At 50.6% G+C, this 20299-nt stretch overlaps 1 protein-coding gene across 1 annotated transcript; it reads right to left on the bottom strand.

Moving 5' to 3' along the window:
• Positions 1-10996: 10996 nt before the first annotated feature.
• LOC116757831 (pregnancy-associated glycoprotein 2-like) lies at positions 10997-19736 on the bottom strand. The gene is made up of 9 exons (XM_032640166.1): positions 19636-19736; positions 18374-18524; positions 17288-17405; positions 17073-17191; positions 15665-15858; positions 14413-14529; positions 12799-12940; positions 12600-12698; positions 10997-11149 (listed from the first exon to the last, which is right to left on the bottom strand). Exons 1-9 carry the CDS (start codon positions 19734-19736, stop codon positions 10997-10999), a joined length of 1194 nt encoding a protein of 397 aa, XP_032496057.1.
• Positions 19737-20299: the final 563 nt, after the last annotated feature.

The following is a 20299-nucleotide window of genomic DNA, read 5'->3' as shown; positions in this document are numbered from 1 at the left end:
CCATCCTGGACTTTGATAACCCCAACTCTGTGGGTCCTTGACTAGGGGGGTGCGGGGCACTGTGGTCCAAGCTCTTGAGGACAGGCAGGAAGCAGAGAGGAGGCAGTAGTTCCTGGGGCAGGAATATACCCACGCAGAGTCCAGGGAAGGGAAAGGCATAGCCAGAGCCTTAACCCCAACCTCCCACGACCAGGCTGGTCGGCCTTCAGAAAGGGTTCTGACATTTGCTTTGGGTAAAATGCAAGAGAAGACCTTGGGGGAGGCAGAAATTTGAAACTGGTCCGAGCAAGGGTTAACTGGAAGCAGACAAGGAAATGTTTGGAACCTGGGAGTGGGCTGGCGGGGGATGGAGTTATTAACCAGGGTACGGAAAATTCCTGAGAACTGGAGCGTAACCAAGGAATTGGCTTGAAGTCCCACAGCAGGGACAAAGGGATTCTCAGAAGGCCCCTGCTGCCCCTCGCAGCCCCTCACTCCTCCTCATTATGCCTCCTCTGATCTGGACCTGCCCAGGGCTGCAGCACGAACCTACTGGAGATGGTGGCCTGGGTGAACCCCACTTGGGGACGGAGGTCAAGGTTCGTTCTGCTGATAATGGATCTCACCCCACCGGCCCCCATCTCCTTTGTTCTCCATATCTCTAACGCCACATTGCTCCCTGGTGAGCACAGCTCTGGACCCGATCCTCTATGCATTTTCTGATCCAATCTGATTTGATGGAGGCCCTGTTCTTTCTTGCGATGACCTGGGTCCTGGCTTCTGACTGGTATCTTTATCATGTTTGGTTACAGCGGAGGGAGCTGGGTGTGACGGGGGTGTGGAGGGGTGTATTTAATGCGTTCCTGCTCCAGATGGACAAAGCCATTCTTAAAGCAGCCGGGGGACCCAGCCCTCCCTGCCCAAAGGGCCTGCGGCAGCAGCAGCTTCAGGCGACTTCATGCCTTGGCTGATTTGGGGGATGAGGCCGCAGTTGCCGTGGAAGGCTTTGCCATCTTCTCACGCCCTCCTGCCTGCCTTGCACCACCCACCGTGGCTGGGTTCCTGAGCACCCAGACACCTCGTGATTCCTTTGCCTTGTTCATCTCTTCCTTCCTTCCTTCCACCAGCGAGGCATATGCCTGCTGGTGGGTGGGGCGCAATAGAGGTGAATCAGCTGTGAATTTTACTCTTAATGGGTTCACGTCTGAATGGGAGGAATAAGACCCATTTAAAAATCATTGTAAGACAGAAAATGACAGTAATAGTTAACTAGAGCAGGATACTGAAAAGAGACAAAGTGCTATGGCTCATTTAGAAAAAGGAGCTCACTTCCAGGGTGCATTCAGGAGGCCGCCATGGAGGAGGAGGCATTTGATCTATCTTAATAATGTTTGGATTGGAAGTTAAAATCCCCCAGGGGGAATCACATTTTCACAGGGATCTGGACTTGGCACACGTTGGGCTAATGGTTGAGCATCAAACACACCAGCTGACCCTGTGGAATGAGCTTTGGACCGCTAGGAAAGGTAGAGGAGGGTTCCGAGACTGGCTGGAGGCTCCGAAATCACATTGCTGGTGTACAAGCAACAGCAGCCTCGCAAGTTTTCGCAGCAGGAGGCGGACCTGTGTTATGGGGAGTGGAGCCCTAGGCCTGCCTCCTCTGGCCCCTTTGGCCCAGGCCACGGTCCCCATGGTTGGCTCAGGTAAGGCTGTAGGCAGACCGCTACCAATGGGTCATACGGGCGGGGGTGGGGAGGGGAGGTGTCACAGTCCCAGTTCAATGCTGAGAGCTGTGACTTGGGCTGGAATAGCTTGCCTTCCGGTCTTCCCGCAGGTCAGCCGGGGCCATTTGACTTCTAGTGAGCGGCACCCTCCCTGGCCTCTGGGCCTTCACACATGCTGTTTCCTCTGAATGTGCTTCTCTCTCCTCACCTGGTATAGGGGTCAGAGTCCTTGCAGGAAACAGATGGCCACCCAGAGGTTTGATTGAAAAGGCTTAGGGAGGGGCTGTGTACAGGGGTGGGGAGCAGGGTGACCCCAAAGAGGGATGCTGGGAGGCACAGGAGCCAGCGGCACTGGGAGTGGGGAGAGGCCAGGGAGGAAGCAGCACCACCAGAACCTGGGGTTCTTAAACATCTATTTATTTATTTGGCTGCACCGGGTCTTAGTGGCGGCATGTGGGATCTAGTTCCCCGAGCAGGGATAAAACCCAGGCCCCCTGCATTGGGAGCGTGGAGTCTTGACCACTGAACCACCAGGGAAGTCCCAGAACCTGGCGTTCTGAAGGCAGAGGGATGCAGGGGCTGGGATCACAGAGCACAGCAGTGAGTGTCTGTGCCCTCCCCACCTTCCGATCTCCGCTAGGGCTTCTAGGCCCACCCTAGGGGCCTGTGGGCAGCCTCCTGGGCTCTGAGCAGGGCAGATCCCTGAGGAAGAATCTGGAGGCCAAGGAAGAAAAAGGGCCCCTGGTAGCTCCCATCTCCCTTAGGGTTTAGCACCATCCCCCTCTGCTGTCCTGTCCCCCAGCACTAAGAACTTGTGGCCTGACCACACGCGGTGGACTGTGAACCCAGGACAAGGACAGGGTCTTCCCAGCTTTTCATGGCAGCACCTGCTCCGGCCTGGCCCAGAGCGTGGAGAATGGAAAGACGGAGCTGATAAACAGGGGTCGGGCCTTGGTTCAGCTCCTGCCTCCTCGTCAGTGACCTTGAGTGACCTTTCTGTGAGCCTCACGGTCCTCATTTCTAAAATGGGCATTAAAACCTAGCCTGAAAAAAAAAAAAAAAAAAAAAACCTAGCCTGTTGGGTCATTGATAGAATGAAATAGGTCCATAGTCGGCAACAGAAAAATGTAGGGCCCTTCTCTCCTCACTTCTGTTGTGGGAAGGAAAGAAATGTGACCTTGTTATGGTCAAAGCCCTAGAACAACATTATGAGAGACGAAATCATTCATAACTTCCCCTTCCTAAGGTAAGTCTTTTTTCTTTTTTAATTTTTAAATTAAAAAATTTTTCTTGACAAGTAGTTGATTTACAATGTTGTGTTAATTTCTGCCGTACAGCAAAGTGGCCCATATATATATATATATATATATATACATATTCTTTTTCATATTCTTTTCCATTATGGTTTATCACAGGTATTGAATAGGTCCCCTGTGCTATACAGTAGGACCTTGTTGTTTATCCATCCCATATATAATAGTTGGCATCTGCTAATCCCACACTCCCAGTCTTTCCCTCCCCCACCCCCCTCCCCCCCGGCAACCACAAGTCTCTGTGCCTGTGAGTCTGTTTCTGTTTTGTGGATAGGTTCACTTGTGTTGTCTTTTAGATTCCACATATAAGTGATATCATATGGTATTTGTCTTTCTGTTAAGGTAAATCTTTTCTTTTTTGAATATTCCCTTCATTATCTTTTTGTTGGCAGGAAACATCTAAAATTTTAGAAAAACTTTTTATTTTTTTAAGTTTTTTGGCCATACTGCGTGGCATGCAGGATCCTAGTTCCCCGACCAGGGATCGAACGCGTGCCCTCTGCAGTGGCAGCGTGGAGTCTTAACCACTGGGCCTCCAGGGACGTGCCTAAAACAAACTTTTTGTTTTGAAAATATTACAAATCTATGGAAAAATTACAAGAACAGGGCCACACACTCCCATATATACTTCACCCAGATTCACCCATTATTGACATTTTACCATATTTACTCTGTCTCTGCACGCGCACACACACACACACACACACACACACACAGTTACTACATTTTGCTCAGATAATCTGAGTCAGTTGTAGACATCATGACCTTTCCTCCTGATCTTTAGTGTGATTCTCCAAAGAACAAAGACATTTGCTTACAGAACCATAGATTCGGGAAACTTAACACCGATGCAACGCTATTATCTGATACATGGCAATGTTCAGATTCCGTCAACTGTCCTAAAATTGCCCCTTTTAGTGATTTTTCAGCTCCAGGATTTTACCCAGGGTCCCATATTATTTTTGGTCATCTCGTCACTCCACTCCCCTTCAGTCTGGAATGGCTCCTCAGCCTGCATTTGTTCCTGATGCTGACAGTTTTGAAAAGTGCAGGCCAGTTTTGTAGAACGTCGCTTGATTTGGGGTTGTCTGATGTCGTCTTACCGTTAGGTTCAGGTCATGTGATTTTTAGCAGGAACATCATAGAAGCAATGCTGTGTCCTCAGTGCACCGTATCAGGAGGCACGTGATTTGTCCCTTTACTGGTGACATTAACTTTGATTACCTGGTGAAGGTGGTGTCTCCCACCAAACTTCTCCACCGCAGTTATTGGGCTGTGATTATGAAGGTATTCAGCAGGGAGATACTATGAGAATGTATAAGTAACCTGTGGCCCATTTAATCTTCACCCGAAGTTTAAGCAACCATTGAGGATTTCTGCCTGAATCAATGATTGAAACGATGCTTGTAGAGTTGTAATTTTCTGTTGTTTCTTTTACATTTCAGTTATTTATTTATTTTGGCTGTGCCATGCAGCATGTGGGATCTTAGTTCTCTGACCAGGGATTAAACCCATGCCCCCTTCAGTGGAAGCATGGAGTCTTAACCACTGGACCTCCAGGGAAGTCCATACATTTTTCACATTGTCATTCTTTGGTAAGGAAGAGATTTCCTTTCATCTTATTTATTTATTTATCTGTTTATATTTATTTATTGGTATGGACTCACAGGTTCTTGTTTTAGTCAGTGAGTTATAATCCATTATTATCATTATTTATTTTCATGCTTAAATTTCCCATATCTGGCCCACGGGAGTCCCTTAAACTGACTCCTGTATTCTCTTGACACGTCCCAGGTTTTTTTGTGTGTGTTTATTGGTGTTATCGGCTGAATCATGTCCCCCAACCCCCAACAAATTCATTTGTTGAAGTCCTAACCCCCAGTACTTCTGAATGACTGTATTTGGAGGTAGAGATGATTAAGATTAAATGAGGTCACCAGGGTGGACCCTAATCCAATCTGACAGGTGTCATAAGAAGAGGAGATTAAGACACAGACACGCACGGAGGAAACACCCTATGAAAACACAGGGAGAAGACTGCTGCCTACATGCCAAGGAGAGAGACCTTAGAAGAAACAACCCTGCAGACACCCTGATCTCGGACTTCCAGCCTCCAGAACTGTGAGGACATAAATGTCTGCTGTTTAAGGCACCCGGTCTGTGGTATCTGGTATCGGCCCATGCAGACTGATACAGTTGGCAATGTTTATACCTCTTGCTTTTGCAGAGTTGCACTCAGCACGAGCCAATGACATGGTGTTTCCTTAACATTGATTTCACATAAATTTGTCACCAAAATGTTTATTGACCATCTATGGTGTCCCAGGCTCTAGTTGAGGCACTGGAGATTCATCAATGATCAAGACAAACCCAAATCCCTGCCCTCATGAGTTTATACTCCAGGGAAGGACACAGATAATCAAAGATAAAGAAATAAATGATAGGGCTTCCCTGGTGGCGCAATGGTTGAGAGTCTGCCTGCCGATGCAGGGGACACGCGTTCGTGCCCCGGTCTGGGAAGATCCCACATGCCACGGAGCGGCTAGGCCCGTGAGCCATGGCCGCTGAGCCTGCGCATCCAGAGCCTGTGCTCCGCAACGGGAGAGGCCACAACAGTGAGAGGCCTGCGTACTGCAAAAAAACAAAAACAAAAACAAACAAACAAACAAAAAATAAATGATATAGTGTGTGAAATGGTGATGTGGGAGGAGAGTGAAAGCAAGGGAGGGGACAGGGAGGGTTGACATTTTAGATAGAGGAGGGGTCATTTGCCTATAGATCTGAAGGAGGTGAGGAAGGGAGTGTAAGTGTGTTTGTGACCCGGGATTCAGGCTGCAAATCTGTGGCCATAGTCCACACTCATCACTTTAAGAGCCAGGAGCTGATTCCTTCTGGGTGATAATTTCCCTGATGTTAGAATCTAGGGTGGTTTCCAACTTTTACTGGTATAAATCAAATCCCTGGGACAATATTTATAGCTAAATATATATATTTGGAATCCATTTGTCAAAGTGTGATTATCAGGTCTAAATGTGGGAGAGTTGATGTGACGGTGGTTTCATGTTGCTAAATAGCCCTTACAAGTATCAGTAGTTGGAAACAATGGTCAGGTCCCCCGGCAGAGTGGTAAGACCATGCGGAATGTGCCTGCAATATCCATCTTGGCCACTAGATGTCAGTGCTTCACCACCCGTTCCAGGATGCTTTTTCTATGGGAATCAATTTGCTCCCTCAGGCAACTCCAGCAAAGAGAAGGTCCTCTCTTTGTCGGAAGCCTCTGTCTTTTATAGAATAATGCTCAGCTTTCCCCTGATCTTAAACGCCATTCCTGAAAAACCTAAGACAAGCATAAGATAAGGGGAAAAACTGCCCATATTGCTACCATCTTTATGTAACCACTGTTACACACATTTGGTCCTTCTCTGGGGTACGAGTGAAAGAATAACAAACAGCTCATGCTACTGTGTGTCAGGCACTGTCCTAAAGGTTTTCTATAGATATTAACGTAATCCTCACTATAGCTCTAGAAGGGTTAGGGACTATTCTTTCTTGTATATCTATATATCTGTCTGATTGAGTTGTATTTCAAATATCATAATTTCTACCATTTAAGGTGTACAGTTTAGTGGTTTTTCATATATTCATGAAGTTGTACATCCATCATCATGATTTAAATTTAGAACATTTTCAACACCCCAGAAAGAAACTCTGCACATATTGGCAGCAAAACTCTACTCCCTTCCCTCCAATTAGAAAAGACTATTCAGGGCTTCCCTGGTGGCGCAGTGGTTAAGAATCCGCCTGCCAATGCAGGGGACACAGGTTCAAGCCCTGGCCCAGGAAGATCCCACATGCCGCGGAGCAACTAAGCCTGTGCGCCACAACTACTGAGCCCGTGTGCCTAGGGCCCGTACTCTGCAACAAGGGAAGCCACTGCAATGAGAAGCCCGCGCACCACAACGAAGAGTAGCCCCCACTCACCACAACTAGAGAAAGCCCACGTGCAGCAAGGAAGACCCAACACAGCCATAAATAAGTACATAAAGAAATGAATTTATAAAAATAAAATAAACAAATTGCATTTCTCGGATTAAAAAAAGGACTATTCATTTTTTACAAGGTATTTATGTGTTTATTTATTTATTGTAGTCATAACATTTCACGTGAGATCTACTATCTTAACAAAATGTCAAGGGCACAATACGCTACTGTTAACGATGAGCACCAAGCCGTACGACAGATCTCTAGAACCTACTCAGCTTGTGTAACTGAAACTTCGTATCAGATGAACAGCAACTCCACATTTTCCCCCTCCCTGACCCCTGACAACCATCATTTTACTCTCTGCTTCTATGAGTTTGACTATTTTAGATAACTTATATGGGTGGAATCATACTGTATTCGTCCTTCTGGATTTGTCCTGCTTATCTCACTTAGCGTAACATCCTCAAGTTTCAGCTATGTGGTTGAAAATGGCAAGATTTCCTTCTTTTTTAAAGGCTCAATAATATTCCATTCTATGTCTCTTCCACATTTCCTTTATCCATTCAACAGTTGATGGAGCTAAGCGGTTTCTGCATCTTGGCTATTGTAAATGATGCTGCACCGTACATGACAGGACAAATATCCCTTTAGGATCATGGTGTTAATTTTTTGGAATACATACCCAGAAGTGGGATTGCTGGATCAAATAGTAATTCTCTTTTTAAGTTTTTGAGGAGGCTCCATTCTGTTTTCCAGCGGCTATACCATTTTACATCCCCGCCAACAGTGTACAGGGTTCCACATCCTCGTCAACACTTGTTATCTTTTGTTTTTTGATAATGACCATCCTAACTGATGGGAGATGGTATCTCATTGTCATTGGATTTGCATTTTCTTGATGATTAGTGAGGGAGGAACTGAGCTTATCCCAAATTTACAGAATAGGAAACTGATGTCCAGAGATGAACTTATCAAGGTCACATGACTGGTAAGGGTCAGAGGTGGGATTTGAACCCAGGCAGAAGAGCTCCAGGATGTACGTGCCTGGCGAGTACGCTGCATTGTCTTCCATGTGCTTAGCAAACCTGGGATCATGCTGTTTTGTATTCTGTTCTTTTCTCTCAATGTCATATTGGAATGATTTCTCACAACATTAAATGTTCAGCTGAAACACAGTTTTAAGGCGGTTGGTTGCATGATGACCTATCTATGCTGTGGACACTTTATGTTTGCTGGGCCTGGGACGTCCCAGATTTTCCCTTTTGCAGGAGACTCTGAGGACTACATCCTGCTTATTTATGTTTGCGGGTGCTTCTGATCGTCGCTTTAGCATAAACCTTAGAAGCAAAATTACTGGGACAAGACTATACATATTTTAAGAACAAGTCATTCCAAAAAGATTGTACCAATTTACAGTCTTTCAAGAAGTATTTAGGATCTATCTTTCCCTGTTTTTTCTACCTTTTCCCTCACCGGTGGCTATAAATCTCTTTGGTCTGCATTGGGTAAAGGATAAAAGTGGAAGGTGGGAGAAGATTGCTGCTTTGAAGATCAGACTTTGGGACTTCCCTTGGCGGTTCAGTGGTTAAGAGTCCACGATTCCAATGCAGGCAATGTGGGTTTGATCCACTGTCAGGGAACTAAGATGCCACATGCCATGCAGCTTGGTCAAAAAAAAAAAGAAAAGTTGATGAAGATCGGAATTTCTCCTCATGTTGGTAGCACAGGCTACAAATATAGAGCCTCAGGAACAGTGGGCTCATTAACCGACACAGCTCCAGCCCTGGCCTTAGGCTCATCTAGGGAGGCAAAGCCTGACTTTTTCTGCTTGATATTACGGCAGTAAGCCACGCTGACACCATATGTCTCCCGACATGGATGCAGCAGTGCGTTCTAGTGGAAGCATCTACTAATTCATCCATTCATTTATTCAACATGTATTTATTGAGGCCCTACGATGTGCCTGTAACCACTACTGGAGCCAGAAGATTGGAGGAGACTTCCTTCATCTGTACAGTGGGGGTCATGCCCCGCAGGGGCTCATGGGGAGACAGTGAAATGCATATGTAATTAACCAGAGCTATTATTCTTACTCTTATTGGTAGTTTCTCCCCCACACAGACATTGCTTATGGTTCCATGAAGACCACTTGGAAAATGAGTTTGACAAACTGTTCACTTGAGTCTCCATTAAGCCCAGTGCATGATATTTGCTGTTTAAAAAAAAATGCCATTTCTGCTCTCACCTTTTCCCCCTTTATCAGCTCTGCAACCAGTCCTCTTTCACCCCCCTGAAGCCGAGCATAATCCAGTGCCACCCCAGAGGGACCAGGCCCACGTAACCGTGGACATACGGCAGGTGTGCACAGAGAAGGTAACTGCAAGGCTTAGGGGTGTGTTTCAGGGTGGGGTGACAAGACTGAAGTTAATGCCCCCCTCTCGCCCGACTGCAGCCTTTCCCTGGTCCCTGAAGAGGAAGCCCCTCACTCCTCTGGCCCCCTACCCACACCTGTGTTGCTTTCTCCATCTGGCCCTCCCCATTGGGGGTTGTCTCTTTATCTGTCTCCATGAATCGGTGGTGGGTTCCTAACCCAGCCCTCTATCCCTGGGGTCCACCACAGCACCTGGCACATAGTAGGTGCTCAGTAAATTTGTCCTGAATGGAGAGATGAGGAAGGAAGGGCGTCGTCCCTTTCGCTGGTTTGTCTTGCCTGAGTAAAGGCCCATACCGTGCGTTGCGTCGGCTGTGTTTTCCACCTTGTTTATTCTTCCCTGCTCCTTCTCTCACGCGGGTCTCCCTCCACCTCTGACCCCTGCTGTCCCCAGCCTGGGCCTCTGCTTCCAGGTGGGAAGAAGTGATGCTTCCACTCCAAATGTGCCAAACCATGGCAGCTCGAACCAGTGGTTTGTAGCTCTGCCCCTGGAGGAAGCTCAGAAACGCTGAAGGCTTAGTGCACCCTGGGGCCCCTTTACATGCGTGGCGTCCTCGCCAGCAGCCTTGGAGGCCAAGGGAAGGAGCATGCTGGGCCCTGGAGGGGTGGGCATGGCTCAGGGATCCACACGGCCCATCACTTGGAACGTGGGACTAGAAAGGACACTGCAGGTGTGGGTGGCAGAGAGCTGGTGACTGGGGTGGGGGGACAAACGGGAACCATCTCAGCTTGAAGGGCCTCACCCAGAACCCCCCTGGAGCAGGCCACTGCCAAAGGTCCGGTGAGATGGGAAGGGTAGAAGGTATTTTTATTACCCGTTACCATCCCTCTGAAAGAGGAGGGGGCGGAGTTGGTGGGGGCCATCACAAACTCTTCCACTGTCTAGAACACTCCCGGCCACTTCCTTGGGGGCTGCCTCGCCCCAGCTGCAGTCACGTGGTGCTGGAGGAGACTGTCAATCACGTTGGGCAGGGCCACGTGATCAAGGAAAGCCAATCATAGTACCCCCAAGCCCCCCGCCAGGATTGTTGCTCCAGGGCTGGACCCGTGATCTGAGGTGGCCCAATCAGAGCCCTCCTTGGTAGCCTGAGGTTTTTCTGAGCTTCTTTCCTTAGGGATTAGACGCGTTAGGGATATATGTGTAGAAGTGTGAGGGAAGAAAGTGGTCAGGCTAAGAGAATCAAAGATGAGAGACGGGAAAGAGTGAGGGAGAGAAAGAGGGAGCTGATTTCTTGGGTCCAGTCACTGAGATCTTCGCATCTGCTGTGGTTCCTGTGTCCCGGATCCCCAGTGTCCTTCCAGTCGGTCTCCCCTTTCCTTGAAGCCAGTTGCAGTTGGGCTCCTCTCACTTGTGGTTCAGATCCTGCCCGATCATGATGTACCTCCCCGACCCAAAGAGAGGCACTCATTTGTATTAGCACCGTTGAGAATGGAAACTTTTATTCTTTGCTGAGAATGGGGCTTTGCAGAGCACCACAGTCCACCGCCATCCGTGGGTGGGAGTGCCCTACGTGTGAGTGAGTGTGTGTTTGGAGGGGGCCTGACTGCTGAAGCGGCCCCAGCCTTTACACTGCGGGAGCCAGGCCAACCCTGTTGTTTCCCCGATCGTAAACCGAGAAATACAGCCTCAGGAAGACGTCGCCCAGGATCCAGGTCTCCGAGTGGCTCATGTTCTCTGTGCCCCCTCCAAAGTTGCTGAGGCATTGGCCCTGAAGGTTCTGGGGGAGACGGAAATGCACACCAGTCAGCCTGAGCCCTTACCTGCCACCCTCTCAGCACCCGGAGCCGGCAGCTTCTCGGTTTTATTTCCCTCCTTTGGTAAGGACCAAGGGGCTCTCTCAGCAGCTGCGGAAGTGGGGTGCCCATCCAAGACCAAGAACGGCCAAGGCATGTGGTTGCCATGAGGGAGAGGGGCTGGGGGAGGGGAGGACGGGAGTTTGGGATTAGCATATGCAAAGCGCTATAGAGAGGATGGGTAAACAAGGCCCTACTGTAGAGCCCAGGGAGCTCAATTCAAGATCCCGTGATAAACTGTAGTGGCAAAGAAGAAGAAAAAGGATACAAATACATGTATAACTGAGTCAGTTTGCTGTACAGCAGAAATTAACACAACACTGTATATCAACTATACTTGAATAAAATGTTAAACAAGAGCGAGAATGGCCTGTAATTCCCCTCATTCCTTCTGACCCTGCTCGCCGTTTCCTCTGCAGGGAATCCCTTTGCTTCTCCCTCTTCCCCACGACCCGTTCTTAGAGGCTGCGCTCAGCCCCTCTAGGAAGGCTTCCGGGCCCCACGCTCGCCCTCCCTGGCCACTCCAGGCCGGGTTGGGTGACTCACCCTGGTGCTCCCTTGTGTACAGCCCTCATCAGTCTAATCTGCGCCCGGCACCCCTCGGCTCTGCCCCCGGGGGTGCCGTTTGCATGGGGTCCAGTGGAGATTCGCCTGGACCCATGCAGGCCTCCTCGAGCCTCCATGAGGCTGGGGGTTTAGAATGACTGAAATTCCCTTTCTTCCTCAAAGCCGTCTTTGAGCCCATCAGCCTCCTCTGAACTCCCATAGGGAGCTGACATTAAGCCTCAAGCCTGTGCGAGGGCCGTGCGGTCACTGTGCACCCCTTAATTCACGGGGGCATGCAGCCTCCCCACAGAGGGGTCTGGTACCCCAACTCACGGAGTGGGAACTGGGGCTTAGCAAGGGGAAGTTGCAGGTGAGGATGAGGGTCGCCATGTAATTTGTCATCCAAACCAGGACACCTTCGAGGTGGGAGGGAGACCGTTAACCATTATGGTGGGACAACACACTGAGACTGTGCCCACCCACCCCACTCGTCACTTGGCCTATTGCAGCGATTGCTAGAGCTGACTTTCCGTGTTCATCTATCTGAGGGCTCAGGTTGAACTGAAGCTCTTTGAGGGCAGAGGCCCTTAGTGTTCCCTTCTCCTTGTGCCTCGCACCAGGCCGGCACGCGGTAGTGTTCCATTTATTTCAGGATGATGGAAGTCCCAGACTGCCCCTTACTCTCAAGTGGTTGGGTTTGTGGGAGGCACTGGCCCAGCCACAGGGGCTCCGTGGCATCTGCAATGGTGTGGCTTGGCCTGCAGAGGGCGCCCTCCCGCAAGCAGGAGCCCAAGGGTTCCTGCAATTGCACCAGGGCTGGCCCTTCACCTTTCTGATGTAGGCTTGCGGGGGCACCGGGTAGTCGTTGCCGTTGATGCTGAAGATGATGGTAGGCAGGCGAGGCACGTAGCTGCATGAAACTGCATACTGTCAGAGGAAGAGGGAGAGAGGTTGGCCCAGGTGATCCCTGGTGTGTGACCCTGTGGCGTGACCCTTCACCTCGTGACCCCGTGGCGTGACCCGTCACCTCGTGACCGACAGGGCTGGCGCTGATGAGCATCTGGATGGCGGTGACCAGTCGGCTCGGGCCGAGCACCAACGAGGTCCCGGTATCCAAAATGGCCTGGCAGCCGCCGGAACAACCAAAAACCACACCGTTCATGGTGATGCTGGGAGACAGTGGGACAGAGTGGACACCAGGATCACTGTGAAGTCTCCCCCCATGACCGCCCCCCTCCCTGACTGTCTCCCTTCAGCTCACGCCCTGGCTCTGTTTTCCTTTGCTCTGGTCACCTAACCTTCGCTGACTTCCTTTCAGCTCCTGAGTGCGTCAGGCTCTTTGGTGCCTCAGGGCCTTGGCATGTGCTGGTCGCCCTTCCTAGAAGACCCCCATCCCCTTTGTTTAGCTAATTTCTCCTCATCTTCCAGGTTCCAGCTTACTTGTCTCTTTTTCAGGGAAGTCTTCCCCCCCAGGCTAGATCAGGCTCCTGTCTTGGTCACTCTCTGTAGACTCCTCCTCATTTCTAGCATGTCCCGAAGTGGAAATTCATTATTATGTGTGTGACTCATTTCATGTACGTCTGCCTTACTAGACGTAAGGGCAAGTAGCCTCAGTGCCTCTCTCAAGTGCCTAGCACACAGCGGATGCACAATGTATGTTTGTTGAATGAATGAATGAATGAAAAAGTGGATGAGGAACAACCAGAGCCCTGTATGTGCTGTGTGACCGATAACGGGTCAACCCACACAGTGAAGATGGGGGTTCCCCGGGGCAGCAGATGCTGAGAGCAGGGGTGTCGGAGACACAGGCTGCCCTGGGAGAGGTTGTCTCCCAGCATGGCCCACTCACACAGCTCAGACACTGAGGGCCCCAGCCAGGCGATGCCTGAGCTAGCCCAGGGGGCCTCCAAAGGACACGTAAGCTTTTGTCTGAGGGTATCACTCAGAATCCCGTCAATTATAGCCCCTTGTTCTCAGGCCACTCCTGGATCCCGGCTTCCTGATTCTCTCTGTCACAGCCCCCGCCCCACTCTGTGCCCGGGATGGGGGGTGGCTATGGGTGGGGGGAGTGTCTCTTTGTATGAGTTGCTTTCAGGTCTCAAGAATGCAGCCAACCTCTCTCCACTGCTGGGGAGTTTCTCCCTAAGGGAACCAGTTTTCCTGGTTTGTCCAGGACTTTCCCTGTTTTGAAACTGGTAGTTTTGTGTAGTGAGAGCTCCCTGGGTCCCGGGTAGCCCTAGACAGCTGGTCAACTTATCACAACGCTGTTCAGGCTGGTGAAATCCTCCCTGATCCTCTTTTCACTGCACTTTAGGGTCTTCAAACCGTGCTCCCTGCCTTACAGCGTAGTGGGTGCAGCCCTCTTGGGCTGCACACGTCTCTCTGAACCCTGTTCAGGACCCTGGTCAGAGCCCTGGTCAGGGGTCTGGGGTGATTATGAACCCATGGGTGGTGTGTGTATCTGTGTGTGTTTTTGTGTGTATCTGTGTGCCTGTGCGTGTGTTTATACGTGTGTCTTTGGAGGTGGAGCGTATATCTGTGTGTGTGACTGTGTGTCTGTGCGTTTATTTGTGTGTCTGTGTGTGTCCGTGTGCGCGTGTGGGAGCATCACTTGGGGTGGCCCTCAGAGGGAGAGGCTTACCGGTTCATGGTTATCTGCCAGTAGTGGGGTTGGGACACTGGTATCCACTGGAGCTTTCCTTTGTGGTATCTGTGGTCCACCCCACCCAACATCATAATGCTGCCACTCTCCTTCTGGCTGAGGAGAGAAGGAAGACGGAGGGCTCGTTGTAGGAGAATAACGGCAGACACTGTCTGAGGGCTGTGCTTCTCCACCCATCCGAGGCACTATTAGGGTCCCCATTTTACAGAGACGGAAATTGAGGCCCGGAGGGATTGAGGACCTGTCCGAGGTGGGTCACCGACTAGTGAGTGGCACAGAAGGGGTTTGAAGCTGGGCAGCCTGGCTGGGCTCCGACCACCCACCCTTCTGAAGAGGGCCTGGTCCCCTCCAGCAACCAGAGTGCTCAGAGATACCCTCAGAGGACACCGTACCGGAGGGGTCTGGCTGCCCCCTCGCCTAGCCTGTCATTGTTCAGAAAAGCCGAGGCCCGAGGGTGCCAAGGGTGTGGGTTCAGGCTCACCCAGGGTTGGCTTCACCAGCGTGTGTGACCTGTGCCATCCATGGGGCCTCACACTCAGCAGGGCCCTGAGCCTCTGCTATCCCTGTCTTGAAATTCCTAATACTTTTTTTTTTTTTTAATTTTTTTCGTTACGCGGGCCTCTCACTGTTGTGGCCTCTCCCGTTGCGGAGCACAGGCTCCAGACGCGCAGGCTCAGCGGCCATGGCTCACGGGCCCAGCCACTCCGCGCCATGTGGGATCTTCCCGGACCGGGGCATGAACCCGCGTCCCCTGCATCGGCAGGCGGACTCGCAACCACTGTGCCACCAGGGAAGCCCCTCCTGATCCTTTTGGAACAAGACGTCCCACGTTTTCATTTTGCGCTGGTGCCTGCGAATTGTGTAGCTGCTTCTGGGCTCCTGGTAAAATGTTCCCGCCATCCCTCTCCTTCCTTCCATATGAAATCCATCAGCACATCCTGTTGTTGCCTTTTCCTCCAACCTGTATCCTGACACCTTCCACGGCTCTCCCTCTTCCCTTCACACCCCCTGGACCAAGCTGCTGCCCCTGAGCCCATGAGCATGCTTGTGTTCCCATAAAACTTTATTTACAAAAACCAGTGGCAGGGCCAGATGTGGCCCTGGGGCCATAGTTATCCAGGGCTAGACTGTCTCTCAGGAAACTTCTGGATCAGCTGGGCTACAAGTTTTGATGCAACTGAAAGCATCTTACAGCTGACTTAGAGAGAGGGCTTGTGCAGTTCAGACTTACGTGCTCAAGTAGAAGGCAAAGACTGCCTGAGAAATGACGCCTCGTCTCTTCAGGTTGTCGAAGACAGGGATGGTCCCTTGGATGGCGAGGCTGCGGTAGCCCAAGCCTAGGATGCCATCAAAGGGTGCATGCTCCAACCCATACTGTGCCTTGCTCAGGGCAAACGGCTGGACCACATCGACAAGTTTCCCGATCTGTGGGAGAGGAGAGTGTTCCCACATAAAGGTTTGGGAAGTGGGGCTGGGACTGGGCTGGGATGGAGACGCCATGAGCACCGCAGAAAAGAGCTGCGGCCTGCCTGTGCCCTGGGTTGACCTCAGATAGTTAGACCAAGCTGGGACTGGCATTTGGGCTCCCTTTGTGCTGGGCTGTGGCTTTTAACCATCGCTGCCCGTCCTGCAAACACCATGCGAAGTGAGTGAAACTGGCCACATGCTTCCAACAGGACCAAATGGTTCCCACTGGAGCGCAAAACAAGCAGAGAGCAGGATGGTCTTGTCTTTGGCATCACTATGATCTGATGACAGAAATGGACTGAATTCATGGCAGTGCATCGTGGAATTTGCATCCGCCCAGGAAGACAGAAGCCCATTTTACAATGTCGCTGCCAGGGTACTTATGAAAATTCCGCCTGGGAAACACGCTTTGGGGATGTGTGTGTGCATGTGTGTGTGTGTGTGTGTGTGTGTGTGTGTGTGTGAGAGAGAGAGAGAGACAGAGAGAGAGAGAGAGAGAACTCAGGCCCTTTGGGGGATGCAGGCAATACGTTTTATAAGACACTCAAAGGCCCCCTCTTAGGGGCCCACATTTATCAGCCCCTTCCCACATCTGTGGCCCCCTGCTTTCCCTGTCTGGATTTCCGAAGCCCTCAGTTCCCCCCAACCGCCCAAGATCAGTTTTATCCTCTCTCCAAATACCGCACACCTGCATGAATCCTGACTGGCCAGCCCAGCTCCACCGCTTACCTGATGCCTGACCTTGGCAAGGCCCTGGCTTTCTGCACCTCAGTTCCCTCATCTGTATAGTGGAGCTAATCATAGCACTTGCTATGTGGGGTTGCTGCAGGAGTAAACGAGTTATTACCGTGAAAGTACCTGGCACAGCCTGAGGATATAAGAGTGGGTGCTTTTTTCCCCTCTCTCCCTGCTCCCAGCAAAATGAACCCTGAGCTGCTCATGGGCAAAGGAGCTGCAAATCCACACCCCAAGCCACTCTCTGGCTCAGCCATTCTGGGAGTTTGTGTGTCAGCAGGGACACTGTCTCCCCAGGGACACAACACTGTGGGGTGGGCGGCCGGCCACTAGGGGACTTTGGGAAAGACGGGCCCTCCCAGTTGGCCCTGCATCTGTTTTGTAAGCTGCGGTTGATCCCAGGGCCAGCCCTGACTCGGCTTCTGGTTTCCAGTTACCCGAACAGTGTCGTAGCCAAGAAATCCAACCATCCTCCCGGAGCCATAGGTGAGGTCGACGGGCATGCCCGAGAGCCGGAAGGTGGTGGACACGTGAGGGTTGAAGACATTGTGTGTATCTGCGGACACAAGAGATGTGTGTCCGTCAGGTGCCAAGGATGGAGAAGGGGGTGGGAGGGGGAGTACAAGATGGGCGGGGGGGGGCAGGTACTCACAGCAGGGGCGACTGTCGCAGTAGGTGGAAGGCACCCACAAGTCAGCTGAGCCGGTGTCAAAGACGACCTTGAACTGCTGAGGGGGCGTTCCAATGCTGATGTTGCCGACATAGGCTACCTACAGGGGCCGGGGAGGGGTGGTGTGGTCAGACCTGGCTGCCCTGGCCGCCCTCGATTCCCGGAGTACTGCTTCCCTCAAGGTGTCCCGTGTCTCCTGAGATCACTTCCCAACCGCCCCACCTCACAGCCTCTGCTCAGACCGGTGCCTTCATTTGATTTTTTTCTTTTTTTTCCTCCATGCGGGCTCTTAGTTCCCTGACCAGGGATTGAACCCGGTCCCCCTGCAGTGGAAGCGCAGAGTCTTAAGCACTGGACCTCCAGGCGAGTCCTGCTGCGTTCATTTGAGAAGCTCTCCGGTCTCCCCTTTCAGGCCCAGCCTGTTTCTTTCTCCAGTTGGCCCTCCTAGGTCACCCCAGGCCACTTCCTCTAAACTGAGACCACGTCCTATCACCACGACGCTGCTGGCCCTTTCATTTGACATGTATTTACTCTGTGCCTATCACTCAGCCTGTCCTATGCATTCTTGAGGAAGAGACGAGACCTTTTTTTAAGATCAATAACAATAACCATAGTGTTAGATTTTTATGGCGTCACAGGCCATAGGGGCTCAGTAACATTTTACTGGTGTCCTTCTTGGATCTGCGGAGGCTGACCTTTGTCTGCCTGGGGTTTCAATCTTGATTTGCAGTTGGCTTTATCTTTCGATCAGACACGGCTCACCTTTCATCTGTGACTCAGTGGCTCCCTTAGTTCAGGAGGAACAATCTCCCTCAAACTAATGACATATCTTTGGCAAGAAATGGGCGTTTACCTGCCACCCGGTCATTGCTGAGCCCAGTTACCACCGACCAAGAGTTGAGGATGAGAGTGCCCTCTTCTCTGGGAATGGGGTCCGTATTCCCCAGTGTTTCTGCTTCCTGCAGGAGCCCTAGCCCCACCACACCGCCTGGCGCCTCCAGATGAACCCCAGTGCCAGGCCAGAGAACCAGGGGGCGCTGTAGAGTGCCATCCGCCCAACACACTCACATCCAGGTAGTTCCTCAGGGGATGAAGAGATAATTTTGGGTCATGAGCGACATTCTGGGACCTGTCGTCATTGTTATTCAACAGGAAGTTTGTCAGCAAATTTTTTTCCCTGAGGGTTTCTCGCATGGTCTTCATCTTTGTTAGAGGGATCCTTTCACCGAGGATTGGGAAAAGGAAACAAAGAAGGGTCAGCAATCAGCTGTCTGCGTTATAGTATGACTGTCATACCTTGCATTGTAATGGCACTGTGTATATTCCAAGCATTTTTTATGAGTGTTCTCTCATATCAGGACGCTATGCAAAGGCGATGGCAAATGCCTAGGTTTGACTACAGGTTCTGTTCTGTAATCTTGGGTAAGCCGTATGACCATTTGGAGTCAGTTTCCCCATGCGTAGGTAAAAACATGGAATATAATAACCCCCATCGCCCATATAGAATGTTTTGGGTGTTAAGTGAGATAGTGCATATAATGTACCTGATATGTAAGAAGTGTCAACAATGACAGCCATTCCCATTGCTATTGCCATCCCACTGTATCTTTTTCTAAGAAGTTCTGGGAAGGAGTCCGAAGGGGCATCATTATCCTCTTTTTACAGGGGAGGAATTTGAAATGCAGGGAGTTTGTGACTTGGCTGTGGTCACACTGCTTGTTAGAGGTAAATCAGCCTAGAAGTCGCCTTCCAGATCTTTCTCCAGGGCTCAAGCAGAAGAGAGGGGTGAGAGAGGAAGCCAGGAGATGGGCAATAAATTAGGGAAATTAAGAAGCTAGAGAAACAAGGAAGAGTCAAAGTAGAAAAAACAAAACAAAAAACTGAAAACTCAGAGAGTTTTGCAGGCACAGAGACATCCAAAGGGGGTGGAGAGATAAAGGAGAGAGATACAGAGAAGAAGACACAGACACATACACACAGAAATGCAGAGAGGGCAGAGAGAAGTCCTAGAAGCAATCACAGGAGAAATGCTGTTCATCAGACCACATTTACAGTTGCACAGGTTGTGCACTGAGCTATCTCAAGGAGAGCCATTTTCACATAAGTCATGATGTGACTGGCACCCCCAGAGTTGTGCAGCCCTGCAGGCCTACCCCAAGACCCTTGGGCCCCATGTTGCCCATGGCACGGTACTCATCAATAAGTGAGAGTTGAACTTCAAGAGTGTCAGGGATGATTACATTCCCTTCTAACCCTGATGGGTGGAAGAATAAGAGGACAAGGTAGACCCCAGAAAGAGAGATGATGCCACTTACAGTCCCCGCACTTACATGACTAGGCACTCTGAGAGGGCCACCAGCCCAAGGATCCCAAGCCACTTCATGCTTCTTTCCTGGGTCCAAGTACTCAGGAAAGAGTGAGTTCTGAGCATGCAGTGGTGGCCAGGGGCTCCTAGTTATATACGCTCTGACATGCCCTAATTGTCCCCCTTAGGCCACTAATGGATCTGATTAGAAATACGAACCTCTCGATAAAATCTTTACCTCCATCAGTGTCTGTGGGGAGTGGACTTGGAAAATTCTCAGAATACAGAGATTTCTACTGTCATCTCTTCTTTGGGGCTTAGCTGAAAAACCAACTGAACCGCATGGACTAAGAGTGGGGAGACTGTTTCCGACTTGGAGATGAAACACTGCTAACAACGTGATAAAAGTAAATACTACTAGAGGAATGCTTGACATTCGTGATCTAATGTGGTCATGAAGGGTGAGTTGTTGTCCTCAGGTGGAGAAGAGATCGCTAGGAGGAAAAGAGTTCAAATGGCAAAGTGAAGACTTTAGGGGCAGCCCAGTGACATGCGAGTGGTTTTAGGTAGTGGGACAGATGGCACAGATCAGGGGCACCTGTGATGCCAGTCTGCATCAGAGGTCTGGGCTAGAGTAGTACCACAGTCGCACAGTTTCACTATTGGGAGAAATGTGATGCACGCGTCCA

Source organism: Phocoena sinus, chromosome 8 (genome assembly GCF_008692025.1).
Source record: "Phocoena sinus isolate mPhoSin1 chromosome 8, mPhoSin1.pri, whole genome shotgun sequence".
Taxonomy (NCBI): domain Eukaryota; kingdom Metazoa; phylum Chordata; class Mammalia; order Artiodactyla; family Phocoenidae; genus Phocoena; species Phocoena sinus.
The sequence above is the reverse complement of the archived record's forward strand: the minus strand, read 5'-3'. Positions and strand labels throughout refer to the sequence as shown.

Excerpts from the sequence above, each read along its gene's own strand:
- LOC116757831 (XM_032640166.1), bottom strand. The coding sequence starts at position 19,736 with ATGCTCAGAACTCACTCTTTCCTGAGTACTTGGACCCAGGAAAGAAGC. Across the intron at positions 14,530-15,664 it reads TTTGCCTTCTACTTGAGCAC|CCAGAAGGAGAGTGGCAGCA; the intron begins GTAAGTCTGAAC and ends TTCTCTCCTCAG. Across the intron at positions 11,150-12,599 it reads CGCAAGCCTACATCAGAAAG|AACCTTCAGGGCCAATGCCT; the intron begins GTGAAGGGCCAG and ends CGTCTCCCCCAG.